This window comes from Staurois parvus, unplaced genomic scaffold (genome assembly GCF_062004578.1).
Source record: "Staurois parvus isolate SC_StPar_1 unplaced genomic scaffold, SC_StPar_1.0 ptg001133l, whole genome shotgun sequence".
Classification (NCBI taxonomy): domain Eukaryota; kingdom Metazoa; phylum Chordata; class Amphibia; order Anura; family Ranidae; genus Staurois; species Staurois parvus.
This window is the reverse complement of record NW_028318929.1, coordinates 3,400,497-3,427,327: the sequence shown is the minus strand read 5'-3', so window position 1 is coordinate 3,427,327 and position 26,831 is coordinate 3,400,497. Positions and strand designations below refer to the sequence as shown.

Genomic DNA, 26,831 nt, shown 5'->3' with positions numbered 1-26,831 from the left:
TTCTGATAAAGAAAACACATCCAGCCTACATTATATCAGCATGGTCCATGGTTGTCATCAGCGCGAAACCAAACCCTGAGAAAAGCCATGCAACCGTCACTGGAGTGCATGTAAATAGGATGTAGCTGGGAATAAGCTGCAAAAGATCAGTAGCGCCAAGATACAAAAAAGGATGAAGAAAAGTGATAAAAGCCGCAGTTGTTTTTAATGAACAGTGCTGTAGAAAACTAAATTTCATTCATTTATGGTTTACATCTACTTTAAGAAGTCTGTTTAAAAGAAAATAAAAATACTGGATGAATGTCACAACCATTCACCCGGCCCTCATGAATTCTGACCATATTTTGCTTAAAGTGTTAATACACCCCGTACCCTGCATTCACTATATCCGGTCTCCCCGGACCCTGCATTCACTATATCCGGTCTCCCCGGACCCTGCATTCACTATATCTGGTCTCCCCAGACCCTGCATTCACTATATCCGGTCTCCCCGGACCCCGCATTCACTATATCCGGTCTCCCCGGACCCCGCATTCACTATAGCCGGTCTCCCCGGACCCTGCATTCAGTATATCTGGTCTCCCCGGACCCTGCATTCACTATATCCGGTCTCCCCAGACCCTGCATTCACTATATCCGGTCTCCCCGGACCCTGCATTCACTATAGCCGGTCTCCCCGAACCCTGCATTCACTATAGCCGGTCTCCCCGAACCCTGCATTCACTATAGCCGGTCTCCCCGAACCCTGCATTCACTATATCTGGTCTCCCCGTACCCTGCATTCACTATATCTGGTCTCCCCGTACCCTGCATTCACTATATCTGGTCTCCCCGTACCCTGCATTCACTATATCTGGTCTCCCCGTACCCTGCATTCACTATATCTGGTCTCCCCGTACCCTGCATTCACTATAGCCGGTCTCCCCAGACCCTGCATTCACTATAGCCGGTCTCCCCAGTCCCTGCATTCACTATAGCCGGTCTCCCCAGACCCTGCATTCCCTATAGCCGGCCTCCCCGAACCCTGCATTCACTATATCCGGTCTCCCCGAACCCTGCATTCACTATATCCGGTCTCCCCGAACCCTGCATTCACTATATCCGGCCTCCCCGGACCCTGCATTCACTATATCCGGCCTCCCCGGACCCTGCATTCCCTATACCCAGTCTCCCCGGACCCTGCATTCCCTATATCTGGTCTCCCAGGACCCTGCATTCACTATAGCCGGCCTCCCCGAACCCTGCATTCACTATATCCGGTCTCCCCGGACCCTGCATTCGCTATATCCGGTCTCCCCGGACCCTGCATTCACTATATCCGGCCTCCCCGGACCCTGCATTCACTATATCCGGCCTCCCCGGACCCTGCATTCACTATATCCGGCCTCCCCGGACTCTGCATTCCCTATAGCCGGTCTCCCCGGACCCTGCATTCCCTATAGCCGGTCTCCCCGGACCCTGCATTCACTATATCTGGTCTCCCCAGACCCTGCATTCACTATATCTGGTCTCCCCGGACCCTGCATTCCCTATAGCCGGTCTCCCCGGACCCTGCATTCACTATATCTGGTCTCCCCAGACCCTGCATTCCCTATATCCGGTCTTCCAGAACCCTGCATTCACTATATCCGGTCTCCCCGACCAATTTTTGCGGCAATTATGGGCAAATCGGCTGATCTTTTTACCGATAAAAAATCTGCACATGAGCAGTGACCTACAAGAAAAAGAAGAAGATGAAGAGGATGAAGAAGAAGAAGCAGAAGAGGAGGAAGAGGAAGAGGAAGAAGAAGAAGAGGATGAAGAAGAAGAAGAGGATGATGAAGAAGAAGAAGAAGAAAAAGAAGAGGATGAAGAAGAAGAGGATGAAGAAGAAGAAGAGGATGAAGAAGAGGATGAAGAAGATGAAGAAGAAGTAGAAAAAGAGGATGATGAAGAAGAAGAGGATGAAGAAGAGGAAGAGGAAGAAGAAGAAGGGGAAGAGGAAGAGGAAGAAGAGGAAGAAGAAGAAGAAGAAGAGGAAGAAGAAGAAGAGGATGATGAAGAAGAAGAATTCCAGTCCGGCAAAAAGTGTCCCTGCAGAGAGCTCCGCTTTTTCTTTGACAGTGCTTTGACATTTATAGCGGTTGCAACAATGTATCTACTTGTTTCCGAATAAAAACATCTGTATCCAAAATGGATACAAATAGATACATTGTTGCAACTTCTATAAATGCCAAAGCACTGTCAAAGAAATAGCAGAGCTCTCTGCAGGGACACTGTTTGCCGGCTGTAGACGGGATGAAAATCGGCCAAATTTTTTTACCATTCCTGGTAACGTCGGCCACTTGAACGACCGATTTTTCGTTTTTTTAAAGAAAAATCGTCCGGTTTTCTCCCCATCTATCGCCTGCATAAGTCTTCCCCTGACCCTAGGCTCACATCTGTGTGGGTGGTGCTGCTGCGGATCTGCACGAAAATCTGTGCAGCTGCACCACCCACACAGAGAAATGCGGACCCGCGGGATGGTGCCATTAGTTCTAATGGCACGCTGCCCGCACTGCAAAACGCAACCGTACTGGGATCCGAGGTTCCCGTGCGGGCGGCGTTTTCCAAAGAAGTGCAGGGACTTCTTCCCTGCATGTCACGGGTATGGTGTCTATTCAAATGAATGGGCTCTCGTGCCCGTGCAAAACGCGGCCCGCACAGTCGCATAGATGTGAACTGGGGGTGAGTGTAAAAAAAAAAAAAAAAAAAAAAAAAACTCTGGTGGAGATTTACTGAAACTGGTGCACTCAGAATCTTGTACAGCTGTGCACGGTAGCCAATCAGATTCTAACTTCAGCTTGTTCAATTACTCTTTGACAATAAAACCTGGAAGCTGATTGGTTTCTTTGCAGAGCTGCACCAGATTCAGAGTGCACCAGTTTCAGTAAATCTCCCCGAGTGTTTTTTTTTTTTGTACAAATAGATCATGTGGTTGTTTTGTATCAGTCTATGCTTCCGTTTTCAGCCTTCCATTTACTCTTTTTGTATTCATCCGAACAACCCGATAAATCAAGTGATTCAAAATCTCACAAGTAGTTGAATCCGAAGAACTGCTGGCTGGAATACCATAATCAGCAGGGGAGATTCCTTCGTGTATGTTTTGTGTGGATGGGGGTATCAAAGGGTTTCTCTAGCTGAGAGAGAAATCTTAATGTTTATGGCTAGGCTTAGAGCTCGTTCACACTTGCCTTGGTCTCTGAAGAGTGATCCATGTTCCGATCACTTTTCAGAGAGCATCTGACATGGAGTGATGAGGCGTTGTATTGCCTCCTCGCTGCTGCCACAACCGGACGTATAGAACAGCGGCTGGTCAGCAGCGTGTGAGCCTTCTATGCACAAAATCACTGCCATATGTAGCCTGAATGGTCCACACACAGGAAATATCAAACCTATGTGTTCCCTTGGGAGAAGGAGCTACCAAAATCACTAAACACAACCAACTAATACATTATTTATTTCAGGTACTTATATAGCGCCATCAATTTACGCAGCACTTTACATATATATTGTACATTCACATCAGTCCCTAACCCTCAAGGGGCGTACACTCTATGGACCCTAACTCACATTCATACATACACATACTAGGGCCAATATAAACAGGAGCCAGTTTACCTACGAGCATGTCTTTGGAGTGTAGGAGGAAACCGGAGTACCCGGAGGAAATACACGGAAGAACAGGGAGAAAATGCAAACTCCAGGCAGGTGGTGCCATGGTTGGGATTCGAACCAGCGACCCTAGTACTGCCAGGCTACATATATAGATAGATAGATACACATATATATATATGTGTGTGTGTGTGTGTATATATATATAGCATGTCTTTGGAGTGTGGGAGGAAACCTGAGTACCCAGAGGAAACCCAAGCAGGCACAGGGAGAACATGCAAACTCCAGGCAGGTGGTGCCATGGTTGGGATTCGAACCAGCGACCCTAGCACTGCCAGGCTACCTATATAGATAGGTAGATAGATACACACATATATATGTGTGTATGTGTGTGTGTATATATATATATCATGTCTTTGGAGTGTGGGAGGAAACTTGAGTACCCAGAGGAAACCCACGCAGGCACAGGGAGAACATGCAAACTCCAGGCAGGTGGTGCCGTGGTTGGGATTCGAACCAAGGACTCTAGTACTGCCAGGTGGAAGTGCTAACCATTTAGCCACTGTGCTGCCCATTTAGTCGAGAAAAAGAGAGGAGGATCAAATATTTTTTTTTAATTTTACAAATCAATCCAGCTGAAGCATGGTTACCATATCAGACTGTGGCACTAACACATATGCCAATGCAGGAGAGGTAAGTATACAAATAAGGTGTTGGGTTTACTTAAAGCGAAACTTCACTGTATCTGAGCACCACAAACAGAAAACGCTCTTTATTTCATTTGTAATGTTCAAAACAAACTCACCCACCTATCCATGCCTTATTTTGATGAGAAATCACTTTGAAAAATCCCCCCTAGCATTTCTGACAGTAGCCATCTTGAGTAAGGGACCATGATTCATGTAGCATTTGCTTCCTGGAATCCATCTGCCCTTAGCTCAGGCAGTAGGGTGTGCTTAGCTGAGAAAACCCCTTCTCCCCTCCTGAAATGTATGACATCACTTGCCTAGGCATGAAAAGCAAGTAGTAGCTGATGAAATGTAAAAAAAAAGTTTAACCACTTGCCCTCTAGAAAATTTACCCCTCTTGTTGACCAGGCCATTTTTTGCGATACAGCGCTGAGTTATTTTAACTGACAATTGTGCGGTCATGCAACGCTGTACATAAATAACATTTGTGTAATCTTTTTCCCCACAAATGGAGCTTTCTTTCGGTGGTATTAGATCACCTCTGCATTTTTTATTTTTTGCGCTATGAGCAAGAAAAGACTGATAAATTTGAAAAAAAGAAACCCAAACAATATTTTTGACGTTTTGCTATAAATCAGCCAATAAAAAAATTAAAAAAAAATACAATTTCATCTTAAATTAGGGCAAAATGTATTCTGCTACAAGTCTTTGCTAAAAAAAAAATCCCAGTAAGCGTATATAAACTGGTTTATGTGAAAGTCGTAGCGTCTACAAATGGCGGTATATATAGTGGATTTTTTTTTATTTATTCTTTTATACTAGTAATGGTGGCGCTCTGCGACTTATAGCGGGACTGCGAAGGGCATTCTGACACTGGGTGGGAACTGACCAACTGCCACTGACATCCCCAGTGACACTAATACAGCGATCAGTGCTAATAAAAAGCACTGAAACCGTACTAATGACACTGGGCAAGAGGAGTTAACATCTGGGGCAATCAAAGGGTTAACTGTGTGTTAGGGGGCGATTTTATTGTGTACTGTGTTGTGTTTTACTAAGCAGACCTGCTGCTTTGTATCCCACTGCTGTGCAGAGAGATAGAAAGCAGCATGTCCATGCTGACCGGAGAGAGATCTGTGTTGTTTACACACAGATCTCTCCCCTCTCAGCTTCACCAACGATCACCGATTCCCAGCCGGGACCCGGTGATTGACATCCTCAGGAGCCAATAGCAGCTGCCCTGTAGCAGTACATCTGCTATGGGGTAGTGGGCAAGTAGTTAAAACAACTTACTATGATATACTTCCCTATCCATTTACTGATACTAGTAACTCAAGGATTAAAAATAGTCGATGTCAGCTGAGACAGTAAAGTTCCACTCTCTCAATCAACATTGACTATTCTTAATCCTTGTGTTGCTAGCTTAGTTATTAGCAAATAGATAGGAAAGTAGATCATATTTACTTGTTTTAAACCTTTTTTTCTCACATTTCTTCAGTTACTTCCTGCTTTTGGGGCTTAGACAAATGATGTCATACATCCCAGGAGTCTTCAGGAGAGGAGGAGGAGTTTCCTCAGCTAAACACACCCTCCTGCCTGCATGCCTGAGCTAAGGGCAGACAGATGGATTCCAGTAAGTAAATGCTACATGAATTGTCCGCCCTTACTCAAGATGGCCTCAAACAGAGCTGCTTAGGGGGGATGTTTTTTCAAAATATTTTAGCAGCAAAATCAAGTATGGAGACATGGATGGATGGGGGAGTTTGCTTTGAATATTACAAATGAATTAAATAAAGTTTCTGGTGCTCTGCTGCAGTGTAGTTCTGCTTTAAGTGTCATTTCTGTCTGCTGCTTTGTTTCTCAAGTATCAGCATGAATCACTTCTGACAAGTTTTCCTGACACCAGGAGAAAAATGGTGACAGGGGAGGGAGCTCCAGCAAACAGCCTGTGAGTGACAGCCTCAGCTCTGTTCCTTTGTGCAACGTGAAGGGGGGGGGGAAGTCTCCTACCTCCAATCAGTTCTCAGTGCTTTCAGAACGTTCCTCACTGAGCTCTGCAGTGTAACTTCAGCTCTCCGCCCCTTTTTTTCTGTCTGCTCAGACAAACATTATGCATTCTGGACTTTGAATGGATGTAGAGGAGAGAAGACTTCAAATAAACAGGTACAACATATGTAGGAAGATTCCCTTCATCTCTGTGTATCATCTGAGGCCAGTCACTTCACTGGTTATATGTAAGGGTTTTCATGTGCCTCTGCTGACCAATAAAAAGGTTATATCCTTCCTTTACGCTTTCCAAAAATGAAATAAAAGTTTTGATTTTAGTTCTACTTTAAGGTTACAGGTAAAGTTGGTATAAGGATAAGTCTCAGGGAAGAGGAAGGATACATTTTTGCGGCACTTTAGGGTAGAGCATTGGGTTCTACGTCAGAAGCTCTATACTGAAAACCAACACCCAATCTTCCGACACCAAAATCTAACGTATTGCAAGGGCCCTATAGATGGTAATTACTTTTTTTACTTTTACAGAAAAAGATTGTTACTTTATTATTCTGACATGGCGCTGGGCTTATCTTCTGTGCCCAATTCACACTCAGACAGTGCTAAGCGGTATTCTACTTTATACATTGTATTACTCACATGGATGAGCAAGCAGGATGTCAAGGGACTGCCCCCAGCTCTGGACGTCTTCTACGCTGGGCCTGCAATGAGAAGTGCGGATAAGGGAAGACAATTAAAGACTGCTCCAACACATCTAAATTGGCATCTTTTATCACTGAACAAATCGATGCGAGGCTCGGCGTAATCTAAGAGCAATTCACTGACTGTGTCACGGTCCACCAAAGATAAATGAAACTTAATTGTCCTTTAAAATGCAAATGCAGCGATGTCCCTTTAAAGGAAATGTAGAGTCTTCAATAACATTTCTGAAATACTTGTAAAATTGAGAGGTCTGGTGTACATTTTGTGTATATTTAACCCTTTCGCTGCTACAGTCATGTTGGCATTTTCTGTACAAGTTTAAAAAAAATAATTTTAGGCCTGAAGATTACACAAAACCCCCAAAGCATGATACCCTGTTTTCCCCCAAAATAAGACCTACCCCAAAAATAGGACCTAGTACTATTTTTGAGAATTGCTGAAGTATAAGACCTACACCGAAAATAAGACCTAGTTGTGATCAGCTGTTCCACAACTCTGGCACTGGCCCTGTGTACACCAATATCTACTGTCCCCTATAAGCACAGAAGCGCGGCTTTTGTGTTTCCAAGTGACAATCCCTCTTTTAAGTAACAGCACCATCCGCTCCCACAGAACCCCCCTACCTCTGTACTCACCGTGGGACAGGGAAGGAAAAGATATCGGAGGGTGCAGTGTGTTTAGGGGTGGGGCAGGGCATCTCATCCTGCAGCCTAATGCATGTGGTGAGTGCGCTTGGTGCACTGTGTGGGAAGATAGGACCCGAAACTCACTTCTGCATCCCCTGTCTGCAACTCATCTCTGCACCCTGTCTGAAACTCACCTGTCAATTCACCTCTGCAACACCTGACTGCAGCTCACAACTGCCATCTGTCATCAGCCGACCCTCTCTATAGTAACCCTCATCCACAACTGCCTGCAGCTCACCTCTGCACCCCCTGTCCACACCTGTACATTAAAAAAAATAAGACCTACCCTGAAAATAAGACCTAGTGTGTTTTTTTGAGCCCAAAAAAATATAAGACAGTGTCTTATTTTCGGGGAAACACGGTATATTATCTGAAAGCAGACACCCTAGAGCACAAATGTCAAACTGGCGGCCCTCCAGCTGTTGCCAAACTACAAGTCCCATGAGGCATTGCAAGGCTGATAGTTACAAGTATGACTCCCAAAGGTAGAGGCATGATGGGACTTGTAGTTTGGTAACAGCTGGAGGGACGCCAGTTTGACACCCCTGCCCTAGAGAATAAAATAGTGGTAGTTCCAATTTTTACGTCACACGATATTACTGCAAAGGTCTAGGAAATGCAAAATTTCTGTAAAATACAACCTAAAGTGAATTTTAAGGCAAACAAAAGCAATAAATGACCCAAATTTTGGTCAAATATAAAAGATGAGATTGCACTGAGTAAATAAATACCCAACATGTCAAATGTTAAATTTGCGTGTGCCTGTGAAATGGTGACAAACTTCATATATATTCTATATTTTCTATAGGCGACGCTTCAAAAGCTCCTATAGTTCATCAGTTATGGAGGCGGTCTTGTGCTAGAATTATTGCTCTCACTCAGCGATATGTAACGTGTATCGCAATCAACGTTTTTACAAGTAGGCGCCCCTGATGCATGCTTTTAGGATCGTACATGCGTATATGTGGGGGTGGGGCCTCAACATTTTTTGGGTGGGGGATGTTATGTGCTTAGGTGTAACTTAATTTTTTTGCAAAAATATATTTTTTTTTTAAACTTTTTTTTTTAACCACATAACGGACACATCGTCCCCTATGTGATGATTTTTAGGTGACCGGTTCTCTTTAATGAGACATGCGGGGTCTAAAAGACCCCGATTGTCTCCTCTGGCTTCCACTGAATGTATTGCAATGCAGATCACATTGCAGTACATCTCTCACTGGCTAGAAAAGTGACAGCGGTGACCCCGAAGTGACGTCATGCATGTCGCTTTCTGGGTCACAGCAAAAAAGGGGAGGAGTGTGGCTGTGTGTCTGCAGGAGGGCACCATTACCGGGGTGTGTGGAAGCAATCAGGTGGCAGAGCAGCCGCCCGACTGCTTCCACCTGACAGGCAGGAGCCTGCCTGTCAGTTTTACACACAATCCCGGTGGCTGCAGTCACCAGATTGTGCATAACACCTCCCCGCTGGCAGGTTTGTACGACATACACACTTGGCAGCCAGAGGGTTAATGCATTAAAAACTTTCCCCACGTCCCTCCATGATGTTCATACTTACAGATTTATCATTTGTGGGATACATCTTCTGATCTTTGCGTAGACTTATGAAACATGCACCAATCAGCTATGACATTATGACCACCCACCTAGGATTACGCAGGTTTCTCTTTTGCCACCAAAATAGCCTTGACCCATCAATGGGATGGACTCCACTAGACAAAGCATCACACTGCCTCCCCACGCCTGTATTCTTCCCATAGTACATCCTGGTGCCTCGTCTTCCCTAGGTAAGTGATGCACACTCACCCAGCCATCCGCATGATGTAAAAGAAAACGTGATTCTCCAGGTCACCTTCTTCCATTTCTCCGTGGTCCAGTTTTGATGCTCATGTGCCCATTGTAGGCATTTTTGGGCACCGACAATAGCCATACAGCTCTGCATTACTAACCTAGCAGTAGTTACAAACTGACTCCAGCTTCTGACCCTAGCTGTGGTAGTGAGATATGTACTGTCAATGAGTGCATTCAAGCTAACCAATCAGTGGGTCCACCTGAACACAGGCCCTTCATCAGCAACCACATGGCCATATTGTGGTCTTGTGCAGTTGGAGGGAGCCTAGAGTTGTTGTTATGCTTTCATTGTTAAACGCAGATAATATGGCAGTTGGTTAGATCCCCAATATTGTTTTTTAAATACAATATAAACAATAAATAGACTGTGAACAGTCATATTTGCTCATTACATGGGTAGGCACTTTTTCCTCCTTAGTAGTCCTGCACAATGGCGATCCTTTTCTGCCCCTCCAATGTAGAGATAGACATTAGACAGCCATGTATCCTGACTGCATTGCATGACATACAGGCAGCCATTAGAGGAAGTGCCCAGTAATCTGGGTATGAATTATAATAATGAAAATATGGAGGACTACATACAGTACATCAAAACACTGAACGCACATTTCAATTCACTTCCAGATAAGGTTCACAATAGAAATCTCATAGAAGAATAGAAGCTCACTGAAAGCATGAGACACAATGTACAAAATACACATAGAAATTATACAAGGTATTACCGTGTAATATGAGATGAATGAGATGGCCACAGTCGGAACAGAGACAAATGGCTTCTTTTGTGCTTCTGTCTGCGATTGAAAAAAAACGAAGTCATATAACATATAAACGTTTCATATATGTGTGCGTGGGTGTAACTATATGTACATTTATATACATATACGGTATAGTTATGAAGGTGCCACCTTCACCTCTGTAACATTTCCAAAACACGTCCCTTCCTAACCAATGATACCACCAGGAGGGCGTTTATCATGAACTGTGCTGCTGAATGAATTCACCTTACCAACTGTTGAATGTCCACCACTCTCTGCCAATCCCTCCACTGGCTTCCACTCACCCAATGAGTAAAATTCAAATTACTAACAACAATAAACAAAGCAATCCTCAACTCTGCCCTGGGCTACATCACCAAACTCATCTCAAAATATCCCCCTAACTGTCCACGTTGTTCTTCCCAAGAAATCCTACTCTCTATCCCCCTCATCAACTCCTCTCATGCTCCCCTACAAGACTTCTCCAGAGTCCCTCAGATCCTCTAGAGCTCCTTACCCTAATCTGTTCGGCTATCTCCCACTCTATCCACCTTTAGGCAATCCAAAACTATCACTATAACCGTCTTCTTCTGTCCTCCAGAGACCTCTTCTCTCCTCCCAAGTCCTCCGGCTCTCTAGCCCCTTTGTCACCTTTTCCCATGCTCATCCCCAGGACTTCTTCAGAGTCTCTCCCAACCTCAGAAACACCCAACCCCAAATCTGTCCAGCTATCTTCTACTCTTTCCAGCTTTACTCAATCCCTGAAAACTTGAAATAAACACCCTAACTATACTCGACTGTCCTCTCAAGACCTCTTCTCTCATTTCAGGACCTCCTGCTATCTAGCCAGCTCATCAACTCCTCTCATGCTCCCCTCCAGAGTCTCTCGCATCCTCTGGAACCCCTTACCTCAATTTGTCTGGCTATCTCCCACTCTGTTCACCTTTAGGCAATCCCTGAAAATTCAAACTATCACCTTAACCATCCTCTTCTCTCCTCCCAAGTCCTCCTACTCTCTAGCCCCCTTATCACCTCATCACATGCTTGACTCCAGGACTTCTCCAGAGTCTCTCCTACCCTCTGAAACACCCTAGCCCAAATCTATTTAGCTATCTCTCACTCTGTCCAGCTTTAATCAACTCCTAAAAACTCAAAATATCACCCAGTCTTCCTAAGACCTCTTCTCTCATCCCATAACCTCTGGCTATTTAGCCACCTCATCACTTTCTCTTATGCTTTCCGCCAGGACTTCTCCAGAGTCTCTCCCATCCTCTGGAACCCTCTACCCCAATCTGCCTGGCTATCTTCTACTTGTTTCTTCAGGGAAGCCAACCCCATCTTCCTCTAACAACTTAAATTTTACATTCTCTATCAAATCATCCCTACACAGTTCTCTTTTGTATCATTTGCCTCTGTCTTTTAGATTGTAAGCTCTCATGAGCAGGACCCTCCTAACCCTCTTGTGTTGAATTTTATTGTAACTGTATGGTCTTCCTTTATACTATAAAACACTGTGGTGCTATATAAATCCTGTATAATAACTATAATAGTATACTGTGTATAATGTCAAAATACATTTTCCCAGGTATAGAAATGGTGCAGACACTGCTCCCAGCACAGGATCAGCGGAATGTATTCATATACTAGTGCTAGTATTCATGGCCATGGTTGTAGACTTTCCTTTGGATGCTCTACTTCCCTCCAACAATCCAAAAACATTCTGCCCGGTTTACTAGTTTCCTCCGAAACTGGTCCTATTGTGTAGGATTGTACATGAGCTCCTTTGAGGGCAGTGACTGAAGTGAACAGAATCATTTAAGGCCCGATTCACACCTGTGCATTTTTTTGCAATACGCACTAAAGTCCAGTTAAAATGGTTTCCTATGGGACATGTTCACATATATGCATCTTCAGCTGCTGCGTTTTTGGAAAGGGTCAGGGATTTTATTTCCCGCAGTAGATTGTGTTTTTGGTGCAATAGACTTCAATGGAACCGCACCAAAAACGCAAGTGTTTGCATTTTTTTTTGCCCAATAGGAAAGTATTGTGTGCGACTTTACACTCTCTGGCACTCAAGTAGAATCAAAGTAGTGCATAAACATTTTCAACGTCTCTGTGATTTGAAAATGTTCCTGAACTATTTTGATCTGACTTTGATGAGAGTTGGAATTGACTGATACTATCTGGCACTCAAGTCGCATCAGAATAGTGCCGGAACATTTTCAAAGTCGCTGAGTCTTTGAAAAGGTCGCTGCACTACTTTGAATACGACTTTTAGTACCAAAGAGTGTAAAGTTGCATCAAAATTGCATCAAACACTTTCCTATTGGAAAAAAAGACACACAAAAGACACCAAAAACGCAAAATGCACTGCCAGATGCGCTGGAAAAATGCATCAAATGCAACACACATAGGTGTGAACCAGGTCTAAGAAGGCGTTGTCAATTCATACTTTGCAAAGCACTTTCCAAGACGCTGGCACTGTTAACACGTCTTGCTAGTGGTCATGGTGCTCTCCCTAACATTTATAAAGCTTTGAAGACAGCTTTGCAAACACTGCTCAACAGAAAGCAATCCCTGGGGGGAGAATAAAAAGCACAAAGACCTTTACATTATCAGTCTGCAAACGCTTCTCAAACACTTTGGGTCTGATAAACTAAAGACGGCACTAAAACTCCAATAGGAAATTCATGTGCAAAACTGTTGCAAAAAACGGTTGTAAAATGCAATAAGTTATTTATTATGTTACAGTGATTATAGTTTATAAAAGGAGTCCTGCCCCACCTACTGCTTGGCACAACAATGCGCTTAATACATGTACCTAAAATATATGCGATTATTTCCATTATATGGAACACAAGTTTCAACCTTCATAAAACGTGTTTCAATAGGGATTTTCTCATTTTTGAAGCACATCACATTTCACAGGGGCATGCATTGTGATTGATTTATTTGGCACACCCGTATAAAAGGCGCAACCTGAACTATTTTATTGGTGCACCACTGTTTATTGGCCCTACATGCTCACTTGATAGGAATTTACACTGAGTTTCAACAGAATTCTTTTTGGAGAGTAGATTGTAAGCTCCAGCAGTGAGCAAGGCCCTTCTAACCCTCTTGTACTGAATTGCATTGTAACCTCTATGTAGTAAAGCATTGTGCAAACTATTGGCACTATATAAATCCTGTATAGTAATCTTAATAGTTACAATTTTGGACTGGTTTGGTACCATTACCGTCCAGCTTAACTACTGTACTTTACCTCCGGGAGATTTACCACCCCCCCCCCCCCTTCCTGACCAGGCCATTTTCTGCAATGCTGTACATAAATGAAATTTGTCATTTTTTTCCGCACAAATAGAGCTTTCGTTTGGTGGTATTTGATCGCCTCTTTTGCGTTTTTTATTTGTTTCACTATAAACAAAAAAAGACCGACAATTTAAAAAAACAAACAAACAAACAAAAAATTTTCTTTTTTGTTTTCTGCTATAAAACATGTCCAATAAAAAAAATTTAAAAAAATGATTTTTTTCATAAATTTAGGCCAAAGTGTATTCTGCTAATTTTGGGCAAATAAAATCCCAGTAAGCGTATGCTGATTGGTGTGCGAAAAAAGTTATAGCTTCTAAAAACTATGGGATATATACTGAAATTTTTTTTATACTAGTAATGCTAATCAGTGAATTATAAACGGAACTGTGATACAATCTCCTTAAATCCCTCTTGTATTGAACTGTATTGTCTCCCGTTATATTGTGAAGCGCTGAGCAAACTGTTGGCGCTCTATAAATCCTGTATAATAATAATAATATTGTGGTGCAAATTTTTGCACTAACTGAGACCCTTGTGGGAACCAGTGACACTAATACAGTGATCATTGCTAAAAATATGAACTGACACTACTAATGACACTGGTTGGGAAGGGGTTAAACATGTAAGGCAATCAAAGGGTTAACTGTGTGTCTAGCTATGTGTTTTGTGTACTGTGTTAGGTGCTTTTACTAAGGGAAGTGATGGATCTTATACCCTTCTTTGCAGGCACAGGAGATCCATCACTTCCACCCCCCACCCCCGTCAGGATGGAGCTCTGCCTTGTTTACATAGGTGGAACTCTGTTCTGTGTCTCTGCCCAATCAGGGCCGGATTTAGCCTATCGGGTTTGGGGGTGCAGAAAAAAAAGTCAAAGGGCGTAATACCAACATTGTGTGTGAGTCAATGAGAGTCTGTCACACTGTGTCATGACCTGGGAAACACAAATATGTGTTAGGCTAACACAGAACCTGTCCTCCTTATATCGGATGTCCCTATCAGAATCCCCCTTTAAATTAGGAGTCCTCATCAGAGTCCCCCTTTACATTGAGTTTGCATCAGCTTACCCCCTTACATTAGGTGTCCCCATCAGAATGTCACCATCAGAGTTCCCCCTTATATCAGCATCCCCATTGCTGTGCCCCCTCACATCAGGGTCCCTATCAGAGCCTACATCAGGTGTTCCCAACAGAGTACCCCCTTACATCAGGTGTCCACATCAGAGTGCCCCCTTACATCAGGTGTCCCCAACAGAGTACCCCCTTACATCAGGTGTCCACATCAGAGTGCCCCCTTACATCAGATGTCCCCAACAGAGTACCCCCTTACATCAGGGTCCCCATCAGATTGCCCTCTTACATCAGGGTCCCCATCAGAGTGCCCCCTTACATCAGATGTTCCCATCAGAGTGCTCCCTTACATCAGCATCCCCATTGCTGTGCCCCCTCACATCAGGGTCCCTATCAGAGCTTACATCAGGTGTTCCCAACAGAGTACCCCCTTACATCAGGTGTCCACATCAGAGTGCCCCCTTACATCAGGTGTCCCCAACAGAGTACCTCCTTACATCAGGGTCCCCATCCGAGTACCCTCTTACATCAGGGTCCTCATCAGAGTGCCTCCTTACATCAGGTGTCCTGGGAGGGCACAGTCCATCCCAGCACCCCCCTAATTCCGGCTCTGTGCCCGACCATCTGCGGGTGCCGGCGGACATCTACTTCCTGGCACCCACAGATCAGTTTCTGCTGTGAATAATCAAATCTGAAGTGGCCCAAATGCGCCCCCTAGGTGGAAAAGCAGAATCCTGTGATTTTGCACAGGAGGTCTGCCCTGTAGCAGTATATCTGCTATAGGACAGCCTTTAATTGGTTAATAACAATAATTAGAGTGTCATTCCTCATTGGACAGTTTGGGATGTGGGTACTGGGTAATGAAGCACCATACAACCCATATAAACTTCTTATATTGGTTTTATCAAATGTTTCCTCTTCAAACCCATTAAAACGAAGTGCAATGATGCAGTTAGAAATACATCAATACCAGACAAATCCCACACACGGGGAGCGATAGAGAACACATCCTGATACTCACTCCTTCTTTTTGTGCCTTGGCGCTCTGTCAGTTTCACAGACGGATCCTATATCTGTCTCCACACTTGAGGCCAGCGACTGCAGAAGGGAAAAGCGATAAGAAGGGGTTAGAAGGAGTGCAGTGCATTTTTGGTCTGCTTTGTCCTTGATCACCCACTTAAAGCTAAGTACTTCGTATTGATATGTACTGAGCACAATTCTACATGACAAAATAAATCACTGCGATAGTGATGGCATAAAATACTTTATTTTACAGTAAGCAGCAAATGTTTTCAGAAGCTCTGGCAGGGAAGTGAACCTTTTGGTTTTTTTTTTGACGATCCACTTTAAAGAGATTCTGTCACTTTATTTATTCAGAAAATCCAAATTCCAGGTATTCATCCACTTTGAAAAAAGTGCAGACACACTATGGGTTAAATAAAGGAGGTGCATGGCATCTCCTGGACTAATCTCTATTATTTATATCTGTCAGGTTTATGGCTCTGTTGGGGCATACACTATGGGCTGTGAGAGAGGAGGGAGAGGCATACAGAGCAGCTATGTCCACCCCGCCTCTCCCCAATGCTGGCCATTCAGAGAAGCCTTTGTATTGTGTGAATGAGTTCAAATCCATAGGCTCCTGTGAATGGGCAGGGGGAAGGAAGGAGCAGGCATAGGAGCTTTAAGAATTCTAATGTTGCAGATGATTAGACCTGAAGCCTTAGCATTGGGCTCATAGAAATATAGTGAAAGCTATCACGCATCTCCTTGAACTTAAAGAGTAACCTTTGTTGAGAAAACAAATTCCCCTCTGGGTGAGCTATGTACATTGCAGGGATTTTAACAAACTTTGTTGCAGATTCCTACCTTTTGGTATTCTGAAGAAACAGCTGTTTGTGTGTCTGTGTCCATGTGCAAAGTGAATCTGAGAGTAATTTTATAATTATCAGCCAGCTGCTGCACCTGCAGGGCTCTAATGAGGAAAGTGGCAAGGTCTGCATCCCTTTAGATGTGATTTTTTGACAGTATCTCATCAAAAATAAAATTTTTGTTGCAGGGGATGCTCAAAATCTGACTTGTATCTTAGTGCAGAGGCTCAAGGTTTTTTTTACCTTCATGCATTCTATGCATAAAGGTAAAAAACATTCTCTGTGCAGCAGCCCCCCTAATACTCACCTAAGCCCCCCTCTCGATCCAGCGATGTGCACTGGAGTCTCGGCTATCCTAGTACTCCCTCTCCTCATTGGCTGAAACAGAAGCAAAGCCATTGGCTCCCATTGCTGTCAATCACAGCCAGTGAGCCAATGAGAACAGAGAGGCAGGACTGAGCCGCGGCTCCGTGTGTGAATGGATACACGGAGCAGCAGAAGCCCCCATAGCAAGCTGCTTGCTGTGGGGGCACCCGACAGGAGGGAGGGACCAGGAGTGTCAGCAGGGGACCCAAGAAGAGGAGGATCCGAGCTGCTCTGTGCAAAACCACTGCACACGGTGGGTAAGTATAGACATGTTTGAAATTTAAAAAAAAACAAAAAAAAAGCCTTTAGAATCACTTTTATTTATCCCTCAGTTTATTTTTTGATTGCAAGCAGTGTAAGTCTATGTATTTTTATTTTTTTTAATTTACCAGAAAAGTTTTATTTATCAATAAAAAAAATGTAGCACAAAGTACTGTAAACAGTGCAGCACATAACACTGACAAGCATAGTCAAAAAAAGAAGAAATTCAAGCATTGTGGATTGTGTACATCCAGTACACAATCCACAATGCAGAAAATCAGACTATGACATTAACGACTGTTCAGAAAATTAAAAAAACATAAAAATCTTTAAGAACCATTCCCAAGATACCACTTCAAGGGTTAAGGAGGTGATAAGTAAGGTGAGCTTCTACTGAATAGGGGATCAGGAGAACACAGGATTCCTTTGGTCCCCTATGAGGGAGTACTGAGGTACAGTAGGGAAAGAAAGAAGGGAAGGGAAGGAGAAGAAAGGAGTGGAGAGTGGAGGGGAAAGAGACTGGGAGGAATATCACCAGGGGTGTATTTACCACAAGGCAAACAAGGCACTTGCCTAGGGCGGCATTTTTCAGGGGGGCAGCACCTCCCCCCAGAACAAGGGATGGAAGAAGGGACACTCACGCCATGGGAACCAATTGGGATCCGAGAGAAGCTGAGAGTTGCTCTCTCGATGGTGTACGTAGAGCCTGACTCTCATTACCGGGGACGTCCGGAGCTGTGAAGATGGGTGTCTTTCTTTCTATCGCTGGGGGGGGGGGGGGGGGGGAATAATGGAAGGCTCTCACAGGTGGAGGGTAGGTAGGTGTTGTTGGTCAATGTCAGACTCTCTTTGTGGAGGGGGAAGGAGGGGGGGTGTTGGTCGGTATCTGTGGGGGAAGACGATTTTTGTGTTTCCTAGGGTAGCACAAAACCTAAATACACCACTGAATAACACCTAAGTTGTAAGAACAAGAGGGAGAAGATCCCCAACAGGGGAAATATTCAGGGGAAAATACCCAGTTCTACAGTACCAGGAGATATCAGTGTAGTTATGGGATACAACATATCAGCTACCACGGCTAAATATTCATAACAGCATCTGAGAGGAGACTTTCTGATATTCAAGGCTCTGGCTTCCACCCAAGCATCCAAAATTTTGCCAAACTTTTCTGGGGCACTTGCGTCCCATATACGTTAGTTTGTACAGGGGTAGTCCAGAGTCAATCAGTGAGCACTGGTGAGGGGTACAGATAGTTTTCAGTTCTTAAGAATAGCCTTCCCAGCACAAAAACTGGCATAATGTACAAATACAAACACTGACCCCTGGTTTGTTTATGAGGTCTATGGGAGGTGTATGGAGAAGATCAGTGATATATTGTTTGGAGGCAATCCCATCCTTACTATGGATCCTATGCTGGTTTTATCTACCTTAGGGTAATTATGCACTTTTACTATATTGTGTGCAGAGGGTTTATTTATTATATTGTTGGAGTTTGAACATCTCATGATTGCTGTGGCACTTTAGTTTCTGCATGTGACACATGTGGCACTATTATAAAGACCTAGGATAATACACTATGTTTAGATCTTTTTTCTTTGAGGTATATGAAGATTTTTTGGAGTTCATCATCAAATTTGCCCTAGGATCTGAATTATTTTGAAATCACCTGCAAGTGTGTTTTTTGGACTTTATCTGGACTTTATTTGGACATTGGGTTGTATTGATATTATTGATGTGTTTATTTATTTAAATCAAGTCTACTATATTTTTTTATGTTTAGTTCTATGTACTTCAGGGGAAGGATTGCTTAGTGACTTGATTGGTTTTGGTTTGGGGTGTGGTGGGTGTGTGCTGTCTTTTTGTTATAATGTACAAATAGCCACAGAGTCGCAAATGTCTAATAGAAGGTTCTTAGGATCCAGCCCCACAGCCAGCCAGATCACCTACTGTGTTAACATCCCTTACCACTTCTTGCCAAAAACTCTGGATAGGGGGACATTCTCAGACTACATGAAAAAACGTCCCATCTGCATGATTGCACTTGGGACAAAGTGCAGATTGTGTAAGATAAATCCGGGAAAGACGTTGAGGAGCATAGTAAGCCCTACAAAGGAATTTTAGCTGAATGAATCTGTCTCTGGCCGAAAAAACTGAGGGCACATAATGTTGAATCCCTTCATTCCAATCATCTTCTGTTATATAGGGGGATGCCAGCTTGCCAGGTATGTAGTAGGCTTCCACCCCTGGATCGGCACAGGTAATGCGAAGATAGATTGATCGCATTACGAGTAGTAAGAAATCTTTCTATACAGGCATCCCATATCGATGTGTGTGCCCATGCCAGGCATGAACCCAGTTTGGTCGCCATGACCTAATGACAGAATGACGTTCAAGTGGTTGGCCAACATCTTAGTCAGAATTTTGGCATCCACATTAAGGAGCAATACTACCCTATAGGAGGCACAAAGTTCAGGGTCCTTCCATGGCTCGGGCACCAAAACAATGGCCTCTGACATAGAGAGTGGAAGACAAAAGGTATCCAGAGCTGCCCGAAGGATCTGAAAATAGTAAGGGGCTATAATATCAACATGCGCTTTATAGAACTTCGTGGGAAGGCCATCAGGCCCTGAAGTCTTACTGGCCTGCAGGGAGGCAATCGCCACCTGAACCTCCTTCAGAGTAAGAGGAATCTCCAATTGCTGCCTGGCCGACACAGACAATATCAGAAAATCAAGATTAGCTAAATAGGCACTCAAAGCCTAAAGACTTTAGAAACGTACAGTTGGGGGTAATACTGCTCAAATTGGGCATTCATTTGCAGAGGGTCTGACAGAAGAGTACCGTCGTAAGTCTTTGTATTTGACCTAGTATCAGCCTCTTGCAGTCTGTGTACAGCAGGGATGAAATGTGAGAGGAAGAAACAGCACAAGGAGCCAATCAGTTCATGTGCTGATAAGAAGCATGCTGATAGGAGGAGAACACAGAGAGTTGAGCTCAGCACTGTAGTGCTTCCCCTTTATTGCCCAGTCTCAAGCTGGTGTGGGTCCAGGGGAAGTGGGCTGCATGATACTGGCTTGTCAAACTCAAGGCATCTAATGGTGGGGGAAAAAAAAAGAAAAAGATTACTGTGGGTAAAATTTCTGGATTGAAGATGAATCTTTTTAATGGGGAATTCTTTTTGATCTTGCTTTTATTTTTTTTTAGTTCTACTTTAAGAATATGTCTATTTTTTTTGAGGTGCCAAGGTAATCTTACACTTAATCCTGAAATGTAATCTGCAAATTTTGACCGCTCCCCAATTCCATTGTTTCCTTGCATGACGCAACTATGATCCACGCTGTCTCTATGTCAGCCATGAAGCCTCTTCACGTTGCTCTGCTGCTTGCGTTGCATAAATCATTACCTTGCAAAAGCCACCCGGCCACATTCCTGGCTGGCTCTGGATGTACAGAACATTGTACGACAAGATACAATCTCTATTCCAGCGTAATGAAGCCAACGGCTATATATAATTCCGGTACCTATCCTCGGCCTGCCAAAACAGAAGTTCATCCTTCTGTGCTCCATAGGATGTCTCGGCTCTGGCAGCAGATCACTCATATCACTGTCTAGTTTCACTTATCCTAATAGTCATCTTCAGCTCTCTTGAAAACTTTCTTTTCTTTTTGAACCCTTCTCCACCAAGGTACGTTTATAAACGTCCTGATAGTCAAGGAGTTAAAAGCAAGCTCACCGCTTGATCTTTTCAACAGACTCTCAGCTTGAGAGTCGCCCCATCAATTTTTTAGTACATTGAATGGGCTGCCCCCAATCTCCCAACCCCTTCCTTTCTGGGGTGGTTCCCAGGCTCTCCCATCCCTCCCACAGAAAATGACTTCAAGAGCCAAACAGGAGGAGATCAGAGAACATTCCCGATCTCCCTTGCAATGAATGAACATAGAAGCGACAAAGATTTTGTCATGTCCAGGTTTACAGTAGCCAGGGAAACTTTAAGGGCTCATTAGCACCAACCTGCACACTAAAATATAAATGGGCTGGCATTCGTTGTGTAGGCGCGGTGAGGAGCGGTGCTTTGCGCTGTCACAGGCACTGTTTATATTAGGGATGCACCGAAATTTCGGCAGCCGAAACAATTCGACCGAAAACATCCCCATCGGCCTTCGGCCAATATGAAAATAGCCCCAGCCCCACCCCCGCCTTCCGGTGGTTCTCAGCCTTACCTGAGAACCCATCCAACGATCCCGGTGCTGGGCATAGAGATTAGTGAAGGAAAGATGACCTTCACTCATTTCTATGCCCTTGGAGGACCAGAGCAACGTCATTACGTCACTTCCGGTACCGGCTCCATGTAAACAAGACCATTTTTTTCCCCAAAGCACTAGATCAATGCTTTTTTTTTTTTAATCTAATGTTTTACATTGTAGCAGAGAGATGTGGGGTCTTATTTACCCCAGATCTTTCCGTAAAGAGGACCTGTCACTGCTTATTTCTGTCACAAGGGATGTTTGCATTCATTGTGATAGGAATAAAAATGATTGAAACATTTTTTAAAAAAATAGGGACAGTGTAAAAAAAAAAGTAATAAAATAAATTGGGGCAGCACAGTGGCTAAATGGTTAGCACTTCCACCTGGCAGTACTAGGGTTGTTGGTATGAATCCCAGGCACGGCACCACCTGCCTGGAATTTGCATGTTCTCCCTGTGCCTGCGTGGGTTTCCTCTGGATACTCCGGTTTCCTCGCACACTCCAAAGACATGCTGGTAGGTTAATTGGCTCCTGTCTAAATTGGCCCTAGTATGTGTATGTATGATGGTAAGTTAGGGACCTTAGATTGTACACCCCTTGAGGGTTAGGGACTGATGTGAACGTACAATATATATGTAAAGCGCTGCGTAAATTGATGGCGCTATATAAATACCTGAAAAAAAAAAAATTATAAAAAAAAAATGTTTAAAGTGCCCCCCCGTCCCCCCGCGCTTGCGTGTAGTGGTGAATACATATGTAGGCCATTCCAACATATGTAAACGGTGTTCAAACCACACACGTGACGTATCGCCACGAACGTCAAAGTAAGAGCAATAATTCTAGCACTAGATCTCCTCTGTAGCTTTACACTGGTAACCTGTAGAAATTTTGAAAGCGTCGCCCATGGATATTTTTAAGTACCGTAGTTTGGCACCATTGCATGAGCGTGCTCAATTTTAAAGCATGACATGTTGGGTATCTATTTACTCAACGTGACAAAAATTGGGGAATGCATTGTGTTTTGTTTTTTTTAATTCATGAAAGTGTATTTTTTTTCCCAAAAAATTGTGTTTGAAAAATATATACATTTTTAAAAACTGTCCATTTCGGTTTTCGGCCAAGTGCATCCTGAATTTTCCATTTTGGCACCAGAATTTTCATTTCGGTGCACTGCTAGTTTTCTTAACGTTACTGAAGTAAAATGACACTTCATTGACATCTATGCACCACAGCGCACTGTGACGTGCTGCTGTGAGGAACGCTGAATAAAAATGCAGCATGCCCGCCTTTTGTCCCCCTTTGTAATGTACAGCGCTGAGCGAACTATTGGCGCTTTATAAATACTGTATAATAATAATAATAATATACACAATACACGGTGGACCCACCATTGTGGTGTGAACAGGGCTCATAGAAAACATGTCCTGGCATTGCTTAATGCAGATCCCCGCCATGTGAATGTGTGTCCCAATACATTCAAATCAATCTAAAATAAAAGAAGAATATTTTCTATTTTGTCTGGTTGTTTTTGTAAAAAAAAAGAAAAAGAAAAAAAGAAGGGTCTATAAATCCGATCTACAAATAAAAGGTTATATGTCAAGGGGTTATGGGAAAGCAGCTGTGTTATGAGGGTTCGGGACTGGAGAGGAGGCGACAGGAAATAATGGGTCACATCTTAAGACCCCAAACATCCTCCTTTCAGCTATTGTACACAAATTTCTATAAATTTTCGGAGGCCTTCCTTGAGTGCTGGCTGCCTTCCCCTCACAGCGACACCATCGCGGCCCAGCCCCCGGCCTGCTGCCATTCCTAGCTCACAGCTCCATAAAAATCCAGACTAAATTTATCCAATAATGAGACGGGCTGCCGAGAAATCTGCCAAACTATTTTCTTTTTTTAGCACTTCGCTCTAATAACTGCACTCTGCATTCCTCGCTTTTTTTTTTTTAACACATTGTTTGGGGGTTAATAAAACAGAAGCCTGGCAGCCATTTTGTTGGTGCAGCTTTAGGCTTTGAGGAGAGCAGAAAAGGCGGCATCATGGAGGCATGACACGTGCTCACTCGGTTTTGGATTCTGGGCCCATTCATGCCAGGAATCGCAGAGGAACGCGCTCGTGTTCCTGTGCGATTTGAGTGCACTGTGTTTTCAGTCCATTCATTTGCTGAAATCACACTGAACCGTACCAAAAGCAGTGCATGCATTGAAAAAAAAAACGCACTGCAACCAGATCGCATATTACTTCCACCATTCCTGACGAAGGGGACCTGTGTGGCTCCGAAACGCTGCACTTTGTCCTCTTGTGATGTGATCATTCTTCAATAAAGCTTTTGAATGACGCGTGGTGATCCATGGTTTGCTGGCAAATACAAATATTGACTGGGGCACGTGTTTCAGGTTGTCGGTAGCACTGCCTTGACACCTGGTGCAAATCACAAGTACAACGCGTTTTGAACGCAGTGGGGGAAACGCATCTGGAACACAGGTTTTCCTGAGCCCTTGGGGCCCATTCACACTAAACATACATCCTTGTCCCAGGACCCTGCATTCACTATATCTGGTGTCCCCTGACCCTGCATTCACTATATCTGGTCTCCTTGGACCCTGCATTCACTATATCTGGTCTCCCGAACCCTGCATTCACTATATCTGGTCTCCCCGGACCCTGCATTCACTATATCTGGTCTCCCCCGACCCTGCATTCACTATATCTGGTCTCCTTGGACCCTGCATTCACTATATCTGGTCTCCCAGGACCCTGCATTCACTATATCTGGTCTCCCCGGACCCTGCATTCACTATATCTGGTCTCCTTGGACCCTGCATTCACTATATCTGGTCTCCCCGGACCGTGCATTCACTATATCTGGTCTCCCACAGTACACATAACATGGAAATGCAATTTATTTAGTAAATATAAACTGCTAAATACCTTTTCTCATCAGCAGTATATAGCAGACTTGTGACTTCTATCAGTGTCCAGCAGAGCACTGGTTAAAGCTTGGAGGAGTTTTCATTCTGCTCTAGGAGGATGCAGGACCACAGCGGACAGCGCTGATTGGCCCTGTGCTGGACACATACACTCTCCCAAGAAAAAAAAAAAAAACCTCTCTAGCAATACACACCAAACTGAGCATGTGCAGCTTGCCCCCAAGGCTCTGTTTTATCAGCAGATGGACTGGGGACAGTAGAAGGGGAGGATCAGAGAAGACAGGATCAAACAGCCTTTTTTACACAATGCAGAGGATTAACTCCTTAGGTCCCACAGTGAGTATAACAAGCATGCTTTACTGCATATACAGACTGATTGTACTGTTGTGGGGTTAGTGACACTTTAAGGCAAGTCTCTTATAACATACACGTGTGCAGTGTATACTAGCACATTATGGCTGTAGCCGACCAGGGCCCACTTTTTCTTTTCTAGGCCTTTACTACCGCTTTCAGACTAGATGGAGCCTAGCCGGTCAAAACTGGAGTGAGCGCATACAGACAGGAAGTGGCTGCGAGGCCGGCGCAGATCAGCAGCACTGAGATGCACTAAAGGTTAAATAACAGAATACTACTAGAAAAAAAATGGCGACTGTCTACGATACACTGCGCTTTAGCAAATTAGGCCTCACCCAGTTAGGTGTAAATCGACTTCCCAAAAAACGCCGCCGCTTTGCGACAAACCAGATTTTGTTGTCCCTCGGCGTCCATACACATCTGACCGAAATCCACACCCACAAGGACAAGGTAACGGCCAAGGCCCCCCCCGACTCCCCTCTACACGCAGGACTTTGTGTACAGGGCTCACTGCCCACCATCACTCCCACCAGTTACCGTGGTAACAGATGCAGGATCCGTAAAGATGGTCGCTGCCAGACTGGAAGGAGTTGCCGGGATTCAGATCTGGCAAACGTTAAAGGCGAGCTGCGTGCAATATGACGGTACAAAAAAAACACATGAAATGCCAGTCTGTTATGTTCTGCGATTTGTGCTCATTAGTGAGCCGAGAGAAAACAGTTCTGTTTGTGGAGGAATATAAAGAGATAAAAATGAATAATAATGATAACGATCCGAAGAAAGGTGGATGACGCACCAACTATTACCGTGTATGTACGCCCCGGCCACCCCGGAAATATTGATTCATTGGAGGAGGGTTCAAGAAGTACAAGGACCTGTTGATCCTGCCAGAAACTTAACAGTTACACTCTCATTGGGCTGTAAAACACCTCCCCCAGGCTGCAGACAAGAGAGAGGGAGGTGCTGCCCCAGTGCTTCTCAATCTTTTTTCAGGCAGAGCACCTTTTAAAAGTATGCAGAATATTGAGGCATCCCAGTCTAAAATGGGGTCCCCCATCACATTAGAATCCTCAGTACCCCCCTTTCACATCAGAGTCCTGTCCCCCCTTTCACATCAGAGTCCTAGCCCCCCCCCCCTCTTTCACATCAGCATCCTCGCCTCCCCCCCTCACATCAGCGCCCTTGGCCCCCCTTTTCACATCAGCATCCTGCCCCCCCTTCCTTCCTTTCACATCAGAGCCCTCAGCCCCCCCTCACATTACAGTGCTTGCCCCCCCTTTCATGTCAGAGGTTTACCCCCCCCCTTCTCCTCTTCACATTAGAGTCCTCAGCCCCCCTCATCTTTCCATATTAGTGTCCTCTCTCCTCATTTCTTTCACATTAGAGTCCTCCCCCCTCCCCTTCCTTCCACATCAGAGCCCTCAGATCCCCCCTTCACATTAGAGTGCTTGTCCCTCCCTTCACATCAGAGTCCTAGGCCTCCTACCCTTTCACATCAGAGTCCTAGGCCCCCCCTTTCACATTAGAGTTCTTGTCCCCCAACCCACTTCTTTCACATCAGAGTCCGCCATACCCTTCTTTCACATTAAAGTCCTCAGCCCCCCCCTCCCATCCTTTCACATCATATTCTTCAGCCCCCTGCCCTTTCACATTAGTCCTCACCCCTCCTTTCTTTCACATCAGAGTCTTTGTTGTCCCCCCCCCCTTCCTTCCACATCAGAGCCCTCAGCCATCCCCCCCCCCCCCTAGTTCGTGTTCCTCCTTTCACATCATATTCCTAGGCCCCCTACCCTTTCACTTCAGAGTCCTAGGCCCCCTGCCCTTTCACTTCAGAGTCCTAGGCCCCCTACCCTTTCACATCAGAGCCCCGAGCCCCCCCCCCCCCGCCCTTCACACCAGAGTCCTCACTCCTTCCTTTCTTTCACATCAGAGGCCCTGACCCCCCCCCCACTTCTTTCCACAGGTCTCTTCCTTTTATATCAGAATCCTCAGTCCCCCTCATTTCACATCAGAATCCTCAGCCCCCCCTCCTTTCACATTAGCGTTCTCAGCCCCCCACCTTTCAAATCAGAGTCCTCAGTTTCCCCCCCAACCTCACACATCAGTGGTG

At 44.5% G+C, this 26,831-nt stretch overlaps 1 protein-coding gene across 2 annotated transcripts in view; it reads right to left on the bottom strand.

Moving 5' to 3' along the window:
* LOC149439353 (regulator of G protein signaling 3-like) overlaps window positions 1–26,831 on the bottom strand; it is a 135,741-nt gene that overhangs the window by 45,592 nt on the left and 63,318 nt on the right. For both annotated transcript variants that reach the window (XM_089659130.1, XM_089659131.1), the window contains exons 3-5: window positions 15,717–15,793; window positions 10,284–10,352; window positions 6,963–7,024 (exon numbers count right to left, since the gene is read on the bottom strand). In XM_089659130.1, the coding sequence (XP_089515256.1) occupies window positions 6,963–7,024; window positions 10,284–10,352; window positions 15,717–15,793 (208 nt within the window). The remainder of the gene's footprint in view (window positions 1–6,962; window positions 7,025–10,283; window positions 10,353–15,716; window positions 15,794–26,831) is intronic.